This window comes from Ursus maritimus, unplaced genomic scaffold (assembly GCF_017311325.1).
Source record: "Ursus maritimus isolate PB19 unplaced genomic scaffold, ASM1731132v1 scaffold_30, whole genome shotgun sequence".
Lineage (NCBI taxonomy): Eukaryota > Metazoa > Chordata > Mammalia > Carnivora > Ursidae > Ursus > Ursus maritimus.
This window is the reverse complement of record NW_024425564.1, coordinates 3,432,122-3,441,916: the sequence shown is the minus strand read 5'-3', so window position 1 is coordinate 3,441,916 and position 9,795 is coordinate 3,432,122. Positions and strand designations below refer to the sequence as shown.

Below are 9,795 nucleotides of genomic sequence, written 5' to 3'. Positions count from 1 at the left end.
TACTCTTCTACTCAATCCCTAGGGAAGAAAGGGCTCAATTCTTCTCCCTGGGAGCTCAGGAGACCTTTGACTCACACTGTCACCTAACTGATGTGGGCTGCCAGTGTTAAGGTTGTCTAAGAACAGAGTTACTTTCAGGATGACTCTGGTCATTTCCCTTCCTCCCGGGTACCCTGAGGACTTTGTGAGGTTAGTCTAGATCCCAATTGCCTCTTCCCTGAAGAAAATTAGCTCTGAAGCATAAGTAACTGCCTAGAACCTGGCATGGTCTTGGGCTGACTCAGGTCCACACTCCAGGAAAGCCCTCACCACCTTTTCAAGGGGTCTTTCCTCTAGGATGAAAGGAGAGAAGATGCCGAGCTGTAAATCCACACAGGAGACAGTGTCCATGGTTCAGAGACACTGCTCTTTTTATATCTTTTGCCCCTATTTTCTGCAAATATTGTTTCTCTTTCCTCGGCTGCCAGTCAGTTGGAGATATGAAGAGCTCAGAATGGACTGGTTGGGACCACATCTTGAGACTGTGAGGGTAGGTTTGGAGAAGTGTGTTGTGCAGATCTTTGTGTCTATATTTACACACATAAGCATATTCTTGTGGGTTATCTTTTGCCTCTGTGCTGAGTGCATGAGAGTGTTTTATACGTGAGCCCACCTCTATATGGGCAGGGTGACTCGGTGGGCTACCTCCAAGGCCTTAACCGCAAGGGAGTCTGCCCTGGAGGTGGCAGTTTGAGCTGGGGGAAGGTTACTTTCTTCTTGGTCCTCAATTAAAGTGGAGTCAGCACTAGGAAGGAGCACTGAGACCCGACGGGGTGGGGGTGGGGGGTGGAGGTTAGAGTTGGTGGGCGTCCCTCAGTCCGAAGTCGGAGCCCCTCTCGGTTTTTCGAGGTCCTACGTGGCTGTGTCTCGCGTGTGGGGCTGTACCGGGCGGGCGTGCCAGAGTATCCGTGCGATCACGTCCACCCCAGCCTACCCGACACCTCGGGCTCTCTTTGTCTCTTGGTGTAGGTGTGCGTGCAAACCTGCGTCGCACGGCCCTCATCTCGTGCGAGCGCCTGGGCGCACCCTAGCTCCCCCACTCTTTCCGCGGGGAGAGAGAAAGAGCCGGAGCCCGGTGCTGTTTGGTCTGGAGCCGAGCGGGGCTTGCATTGATCCATTGATTGTGCACGGTCTGCGCCTGACCTCCCTGCTCCCGGGGAAGCCGTCTCCATGGAGACCGGACCCGCTCCCCCAGCGCCGGATTGTAAATTCCTGCAGGCAGCGGCCCGGCAGCCTGGGGAGGGGGCCGCCGCGCCCGGGCGCGCAGGGGGAGCGGCTGCCGCGCCGAGGCCCCATTTGAAAGAAAAAAGGGCACGAAAAAGGAGGTGGTGTAGGAGGAGGGGGAGGAGGAAGAAAACGAAAAGGAGCGAGGAGAGGAGGAGAAAGAGGAGGAGGAGGAGGAGAAAGGCGAAGAAAAAGAGACGGAGCCTGAGAGACGGAGAAGGAGCGAGAGAGGAAGAAAGAGAGGCAGAAAGGGCGTGTTTCTGGCGCTGCGTTTCCCCTCCCCTTTCTCAGGTCCCTCGCTCGGGCTCTGCGCGCTCTCCGGCTGCAGCTCTCTCCGGGCGAAGCTGGGAATTGGGTGGGATTATACGGAGCAGCCCCGCCGCCGCCGCCGCCGCTAGCAGAGCCCGGTTCAGAGAAGGCGGGGGTTCCCCTCCGTCATTGGCGCCGGGCGCCCCCAGCCTCCTCGCGCTCTACGCCTCGCTCTCCCCGGCGTCGGGCCGGGAGAAGCCGGCAGCATCGGGAGCCTCCCGCCGAGGGCGCCGCGGTCCGCGCCCCGCGCCCGCAGCCCCCGGCCCGGCCCCGGCGGGGCGCCCCCTCCCCTCCCCCCTCTGGCGCGCGGGGGCCCGGCCGGCTTCCGCCCTCCCGGGGCTGCGAGACCGGCCCCGGCCGCCCGGCCGCCGGTGGCTCCAGCCATGGGCTCGGGGCGCGTGCCCGGGCTCTGCCTGCTCGTCCTGCTGGTCCACGCCCGCGCTGCCCAGCACAGCAAAGCCGCGCAAGGTAAGGAAGGAGGGGCGCGCGGCGGCGGGGCTGCCGGGGCTGCGGGGCCCGAGGGCGGGGGCGCGATTTCCGAGGGGCCGGGCAGGTGCTGGGAAGCGTGCCGCTGTCAGAACCCAGCACCGTGCACCCGCACTCCGGCTGGGGGACCTGACCTCTGGGCGCTGCGTCCCGGGCGAAAGGCTGGAAGAGCCAGGAGCGACACGGAGGAGTGAGAAGTTTGGGGGGCCCTGGGCAGAAGTCGCCACGCACCTCAGAATTCTGCCCGACTTCATTGCCACCCCAGCATCTTCGAAAGACTTCTTGTCCTCCAAGAGTAGGAGAGAGAATCTTTTCTTCTCTCAGACATTGCCAGAAACTTAAGCTGTGGCCTGGAGAGACTGAGAGAATGAAACTTTTCAGCCACGCCATGTATTTCTTCCCCTCACCCCCAACCCTCATGCAAAGTCAGACAAAATTTCCAAGTTGTTGTCTTATCAGTAGAAAAATGTTAAAGAAAAATAGGATCTTTTCTGGAAAGACCAGCTCGGCTCTCACTGGATGGTAGGGGGCTGAAGAAGAGAAGAAAATTTCTGACTGGCTCCCAGCAAGAATGTCGCTTTCTGCCTCTTTGGGGGGAAATCTCTTTCGTCTTGCATGGCTTTCATTTCTTATCATAATATTTATTTATTAAGGCCTCGGGTTTCCAATTCCATTTAAATCCAGGTCAGAATTGCATTAAAATAACAAAGTAAAATTCCAGGCCAGGGAGCTCTGACAGATCCCTCTAGGAATTAAAGAGAGACAGGGAGGCCCTCCAGCCCCCATCCCTGACCCCAGACTCATTGCCTGGCCAGTCCCAAGGCTTTCCTGGCAGAAAGCAGGCTGGTGGGCTACAGTTCTCTTGGGGACAGCCTCCCCTCCCCCTTGACCTCTTGCTGCACCCTTCCCCCATCATGTCCTCACCCAGGAAGAGATTTATATGGACAAAAAGAAAATTCCTCCTGGCAAGGCTTTGCTGAGGATATGATTCTGCCTATTGTCCCAGGGGCTCCTGAAGCCAAGCTGGGGTGTGGAAGTGGCTGAGCCAGAAGGGAAAGTTGAACTTGGGAGTTGGGGAATCCTGAGTCTCTGGCAGTCAGGTCGCTGTGTCCTGGAGCCTGAGTGACTCGCTCTTAAGCTGCACTTGTGTGCTGGATGGGCTCCCACTCTGGTAAAATTAAGGTGTTATATCAACGCCAGTCTCTTCTCCCAAACGCTGCCTCTTCAACTACCTCCTTCTTCCTCCAACCTGTCCTTTAACAGAACCCAAGTACTGGAGATCCGCAGCTGTCACATACCAGACCCCACCCCCACCCCCTTCCAACCCCAAAGTGACTCTTCTCCAGTCCTGGTTCCAGACAGCCCACTACCACTGCCACCCCCAGCCTGGGAGCAGCCCCTCTCCCACTGTGGATTTGCTTGTGTTTTCATAAACAAAGCTGGCTTTTGTAGTGTGTGCTGACTTACTCATAACATGGAATTAGCTAGGGAGTTTAGTCTGAAGGAAGGAACAGATTTCATTCAGTAATCTAGAGACAAGATAAGGGCCTCTTTCAAGTTGGAGCCAGTGTCTGTAGTGGCCTAGTGAGAGTGGGGGGCTGGGGGTAAAGGGGGGAGCAAACAGTATATTCAGGGGAGTTCCTAGGGCTGATGGAGACTCCTAGAAGGGACAGGTGCCAGGGGAGATCAGCTTATCCTTCAGGGATTGAAGGACTCATAACCCCTCCAAGGTGCTCTGGGGCTCCCTCTTTCATCAGACACCCTGCTGGGTGCTGCTGTGGGTGGGGAATGCAGCTAGATTGGAGGGCTCTGCCCTCAAGAAACTTACATCCTCATAGTTTTGTTCACTACTTTGTTCAGGCCACACTCGCTCTGACTGGACCGCAGTCAGCTCTGTACCTTCCTTCCTTCGGATCCGTGAGTCTAGCCTGGCATAGAATCGAAGCCTGTCATTTCAGCTACCTTTGACACTGCTGTTCAGGAACTATATTAACATGGTCAGCCAGAGATTGCCTAATGACAGGTCTGTTGGGTTAGAGGGATGTCTCTGGACCCAAATCTGCAGGCCAGTGCCCTGGGAAAGACAAGTACTGACCAGATAGGGCAGCTTTACCCCTAGATGGAGTGCTGTGGACATCCCTTGCTCCCAGACATATCTCCTGGATATCACCAGGGCCAGCAGGTGTGCCTTCAATGCCATATGCTTTTAAATGAAGCTCTAGTGGGTCTCTTTAAATTACAAAGACTCTTGGCAAATATCTTATGCAGTTATTATACCTCTGGGTATAGCATATATATATTACAGTTACTATACTTCAGTGCCTTTTCTCCAGAGATTCCATCCACCCCCCCCCCCCCCCCCAAGAACCAAAGTGGAAAGGGGGATAGGGAGCCAGGAGGGACAAGGAAGGGAGCCCTGAGTGTGCAGGTGAGTGTGTGTGTGTGTATGAGAGATGTTCACCGCCATCACCCACAGGTGATGTAGCTGGGTGTCTGTGTCTCTTGTGACTTGGATTCGTACATTTTTGTGTCTTTGAGAACTGTGTGTGGATGAGTGGGGGGTAAGCTCGTGTGACTGGGAGTGAGTGAGCATGAGGGTACATGGTTTTGAGTGTTTTTCAAGTGCCTGTCTGTATATTTTAAAGTAGACAGACTGGATAACCAAGATAATTGTTAACTTAAAAGCATTAATTTGCTTTGCTTTTTCTTGGGGGGTGGTGTGCAGCAGTGGTTAAAAAGACCTAATCCTTGCTTAGGGCTCAGGTTACAGCTGAATGAAAAGGTCTCCTGGCCTCCCGGGGAAAACTTGTCCCCAGGGCGGGCTCAGGGAGAGCCAGCCTGGCCGTTTAGTTTACCTGGTTGTTTTCTCTTCTCATTAGGGATAAAATGCCGATAAAGTCGTGTATTTAGAATTTCCAAGTAACACCATCCCTGGGACTGAGAGCTTTCATCTGGTGGCAAACAGTGTCTCTCTGTCTCCGCGCGTCTCTCCGGGTCTCTGTCTGGGTGTATGTGTGTCTCTCTCTTTCTTTCCCCCACCCCTCTTCCTCTTTAATGTGGCTATTTCCTCTCCTCCCGCTTCCCTGGGCTCCTGTGGCCAGCTCTTACAGTGAGGGGACTGTTCCTCCCAGCCCCTCCCTCCAAAATATGAAATGAAAACCATAACCATGTCAGCGGGTGAGGGTGGCCCCGTGGGCAGCCGGCTATTGCCCGTGCCCCATCCAGGCCACACTGGGGAGACAGAGAGAGAGAGAGTCAGTTCCCACTCTTGGATTCTGGTCTTCAATCAGTCACTTCTAAGCCTGTCTCCCCCCACCCTCCATTTTTCCAGAAGGGTGGAGAAGAGGGGTGGACTGCTTAGAAATTCCTCAGGAATCCCTTTGACCTCTCTTCTCTCAGTGACATGTCCCCTGGGGAGGTGAGGAAAGCCTGGGGCCAGGGGAGCACTTCTCCACTTCTTACCCCTCATCTCCTGAGTCTCTGCAGAGTGGGATGAGAGAAAGGGGAGCAGAAGACACCGAGGCCAGAATTCCACAGGCAGAGAAAGAAGAAAGTTATCAGCCACCCCTAAATGAGATTGTTTTCTGAAACCTTCAGGAATCTGAGAGCATGAGAACCGGTTTGAGATGCGAGCGGCCGGGACCTGTTGTAAAAGGAGCCGGCCCTGGGTGTGAATTTGGGAATGCGAGGTGTGCATTCACTGGGGCGTGCGAGCGTGCGTGCGTGTGCATGATTCAGGGTGTGTGTGTGTGTGTGTGTGTGTGTGTGTATCCACCCGTGCGTGTGTGCGAGCGCAGTGCTCCGGTGAGAGGAAAAAGGAAGCAGGGCAATGTGCATTTTGTTTTCATTGGAGAAGTCAAGAAGTGGAATGGCTTGGTCCAGTGCCTCGGATTGAGGGTGGGGGAAGGGAATGGATGGTTTCAGACCCTCTTGCAAAGATGGAGGTGGAGGGGCTTGCTGCCTGAACTCACCCCAGTCCCTGCCCCCGGCTCTGGTCCCCGCGTGTCAGGGTGTGGGCCTCCCTTGACGTCCCGTACCCCTAGCACATGACCACTTACAAGAAAGAGTCCCTGTCAGGGCTGGAAACTGCAGAGCGGCTCTGAGGCTGGCAGTGCCCGCAAGAGGCCCAGACCTGGGGACAGCTTCTTCAGGCTCAGTTATAAGACAGGAGTCTGGAAACAGAGGGCCGGCTGGGCCTTGGGGGGAGAAGTGATACAACAGCTAACTCAGGGATATCTGAGGGGTAGAGGAGATAGGCAGCTGGGCTAAGAGGGGACACAGATCCTCCCCTCCCCCCACTGGCCCCTCTGTCTCCAGACTGGCCACTCTCCTCCCATGCCCGCATACTGCCAGCTCCAAATGGCATGTGCTGGGGCGTCTCGTGCCAGTGGGTTGGTAGCACACAGCCTGAGGATTGGGGCCTTTGAGGAAATCATTGAAATTCCCTTCCTCGCTTGTAAAATGGACTAGAGTATCAGGAGGGTCCCTTTCAGCTCTGAGATTCTGCACATCTCATTGAAATCCTTCCTGCTAGAAGGCAGAAGACACTGTAGCAAGCCTCGGTCCTGCCCCCAGGCCTCCTTGGGCCTTCCTGCCTGACACTCAGGCCCTCTTCTCCCTGGTCCCGCCTCTACTGCTCCCTGCCCCCGTCTGTCACTTGGCTACTCCTCCTTTCTTCTCACACCCCAGTTTCCTGGGGCCCCAAGTACCCAGTTGTTCTGTGTCCTTAAGTAGTCTTTCCCCTTGTTAAGAGCCCCTACAAAAGAAGTGTGTGTTTCTGTGCTGGTGTGTGTATCCAACAACTTTGGGAGGTGGAGCTGTAATGGTTGTTCTGGGAACTGAATACTATCTGGGCAGGGCCCCGAGGCCGCAGTCCCTGGTCCTGCACCGTATGTTCTCAGCTCCCAGACTGGCCCTCTGTATTCTCCAGCCGAAACATCTCCCCCTTTCAGACCAAGGTACTGTTTTGTAGTTGCTACAGGGTTGGGCCCCAGAGGCAAAGAGATGACCCCTAAATAGGGCACTGTGACCCTCACTCTTACCTATGGTTTCCTTGCAGCTGTACCCATAGCCCTAGAGAGAGCTGTGGAGTTTGGATTTCGGAGCCCCAGGCCAGGGGCTGTCCACATCTGGTCCCTGATGGCGCCAAGCTAAGGAGAGACCTGGGCAGGAGCTGCCGGGCTGGAGGGAAGATCCAGAATAAGGAAAGAGATCTAAGGAATCCCTGGGTGAGGGCGGAGTGTCAGGGTATGTGGACATGGAGGGGGGGGGCTGGAAGAAAGGGGGAGCTTAAAGGATAGACCCTGGGGAGCAAGTTTACAGAGAGGACGTTTTTACAAGTTTCTAATTATATTTATTTGGAGTTTTCCTCTGGCGGTTTGAAGCTGTTAACAGCAGGAACCTGTATCCCTGGTGTTTGTTTTTGTTTCTAACCAGCTGCTTGGCCCAGCATAGTGAATCCAAGTTGGAGACACCTGCCCACTGCCGAGCTGCCCACCCCGTCCCCCTTTCAGCTCTGTCTGCGCCCACCATGTTGCACTGCCCTCTTGCCCTGCCTGCCACTCGGCCCTGCCCTCTTTCCAGCCACCCCCACGCCCAAAGCCTCAGAGCATCCGCAGGCTTGCTGTGGCTCTCTGACCAGGAACATCCAAATGTCAGTTCCAGGCATTTCCATGGTTATGTATCAGACATAGCCCAGCTTGCTTCGTGCCTGAACTCCATGCTGAGTTGGGGTCGGGGGAGGCACGACAATGAGTAAGGCAGGGATTCCTCCCCCGGGTGTTTCTGGACGATAGTGAGCAGTGAGCAAGCACTGGACTGGGAGTCAGAAGACCTGGGGTCTCACCCTGCACAAGCTGTTTGTGCTTGCCCTCTCTGGGCTTGTTCCCCATCTACACGGTGAGAGACAGGACCATTTGAGGCCCATGTGAAAAAGCCTGGGTGAAAGCTCCGTACACAGAATTATGCACCATCTAACACCGTCATTGTTCATGCTGTCATTTTCTCCATCCGTGTAAAGAGATAAGACGGATAATCATGAAGCTGGAACCTGCCTTGCCCACTGCCTGCCTCCCTGTCCCTCTCTCTCCAGTGTTCTGTTCTTTCCTCCCTAGCCAAGGATTCCCTACCTACTCATCCTCTAAAGGCCTCTGACTCAGGGTTGATTCCGTCCACATTGAAAAGGAGAAAATTCTTGTCCATTTGGGGTACCTTTAAATGAACAAGGAGCTGGTTTAGGGATAAGGTGGTAGGACTTAGAGACACTCATCATGGCCTCTTAACGGGTGACACAGCTCTCAGGTTCAGCCCCACTCCCCTCCGGGCACTGAGCACCAGCTGCTTTTCCTTGCTCTTCAGTCAAGCAGTCTCAGCTCATATAAGAGGAAGGGTCCTTTTTTAAAAGGAAGGAAGTGCTCTGTCTCCTCTCGTTGGGGTCATTTGTGTGGTTTCCTAGACTCTCCAGGCCTTCCTTACCCCTGCCTATGCTTTGTCCAGGCCAAGGATGGGCCCAGGCTCCAGCTGAGGTCACAGACTCTCAGCCTGGTTCCAAGTTGGGAAGATAGCCTGAGAAGCCCAAGCGGGGAAGCCAGGCTCCGCCAGTTTCCCTACTTGCCCTTTTGATCTAGAGGGAGAGCACAGGCACACATATACAGGTCAGGGTGTCATGGCCGAAGCCCAGGCTGGTTCTACTTTGGTGTTACTTACATGTGGGAGGCAACATGGAGGAAAGGATAAGAGAACTGACCAGGAGCAGCAATGGTATGTTGCTCTCAGGTGGACCCTGGTGCCCCATTGTCATGTGCGACTTAGCACTGGGCTGGGGGGCACCTACTGGACAAGCATGTTCCAAAGAGATGCCTGAGCAGCTCCAGATAATAGCTGAAGACCCTGAGAGCCTATGAGTCCTATCGGATCCCTGTGAATCCTACCCTGGATTCATTGGTCCCAGTCTCTTCCGGCCTCTTCATCACCAAATGGATGCATTTAAGTGGGTCTCTTACTTTCTCTGAGTTTCCTATCCCCCTACCCTTAATTTAAGACTAAATTTCCTAGGACTGCCCCCCACCTAGAACAACTGTGGGGTCACAGGAAAATAAAAAGCTTTTTCCTTGTGGTAACATAGAACTAGGAAGATGACACAAATATGGACCTCATCTACTCACCCACCAACCCATCCATCTATCCATCCGTCCACCCACCCATCTGTTTTACAAATATTTACTAAATGCCTTTAGTATATCCGTCTGTCTTATTCATTGCTGGATGCCCCGCTCCTAGCACAGTGTTTGGCATGTCGCAAATGCTTGGTAACTCTTTGTTGAACGGCCGAATGCATATGTTCAGTTCCCAGCTGCCATGTGGATTTCAAAGATCCAGAAGCCATGGCCTCAGGGAGGTTTCAGGAGGAAGATACTGCACGTAAACCAGAAGTTAAATAATGGTACAAGGCATCGTGTAAGAGGCATCACAAGACAGTGATTGGTCGGGCAATCAGAGAGCCTGCACTCAGCCCAGTCATCCGGGGCTAACCCGGCTTGGGCAGGAAGGACGTCACAGTCATGTGGGCCTATTAAGACACCAGGCCGGCTGCTTTGGACCTCCTCACTGGGCCCAGCAAACCTGCCGTTGTGAGTGGTAGGGTAACTACTGTGGTAATGTAAAGGGGCGGGTGGACTCTCCCCAGGGGTGTCTGCTTATCTGCAGCCTGCATTCTGCTCATTTCTATTTGTTGTTATT

General features: G+C 54.5%; 1 protein-coding gene and 1 long non-coding RNA gene across 4 annotated transcripts in view; one reads left to right on the top strand and one right to left on the bottom strand.

Annotated features, from left to right (window-relative positions):
* The window catches only part of LOC103665465, a 69,537-nt gene that overhangs the window by 25,609 nt on the left and 34,133 nt on the right, over window positions 1-9,795 (bottom strand). Inside the window, exons 3-5 of one of the 2 annotated variants that reach the window (XR_569298.2) lie at window positions 7,101-7,239; window positions 6,117-6,254; window positions 2,290-2,417 (exon numbers count right to left, since the gene is read on the bottom strand). The exons of the other annotated variant lie outside the window; for it this stretch is intronic. This is a non-coding gene — a long non-coding RNA (uncharacterized LOC103665465). The remainder of the gene's footprint in view (window positions 1-2,289; window positions 2,418-6,116; window positions 6,255-7,100; window positions 7,240-9,795) is intronic. 2 annotated transcript variants of the gene reach the window in all.
* The window catches only part of SCUBE3 (signal peptide, CUB domain and EGF like domain containing 3), a 33,682-nt gene continuing 25,842 nt past the window's right edge, over window positions 1,956-9,795 (top strand). For both annotated transcript variants that reach the window (XM_040644729.1, XM_040644728.1), the window contains exon 1: window positions 1,956-2,040. In XM_040644729.1, the coding sequence (XP_040500663.1) occupies window positions 1,956-2,040 (85 nt within the window). The remainder of the gene's footprint in view (window positions 2,041-9,795) is intronic.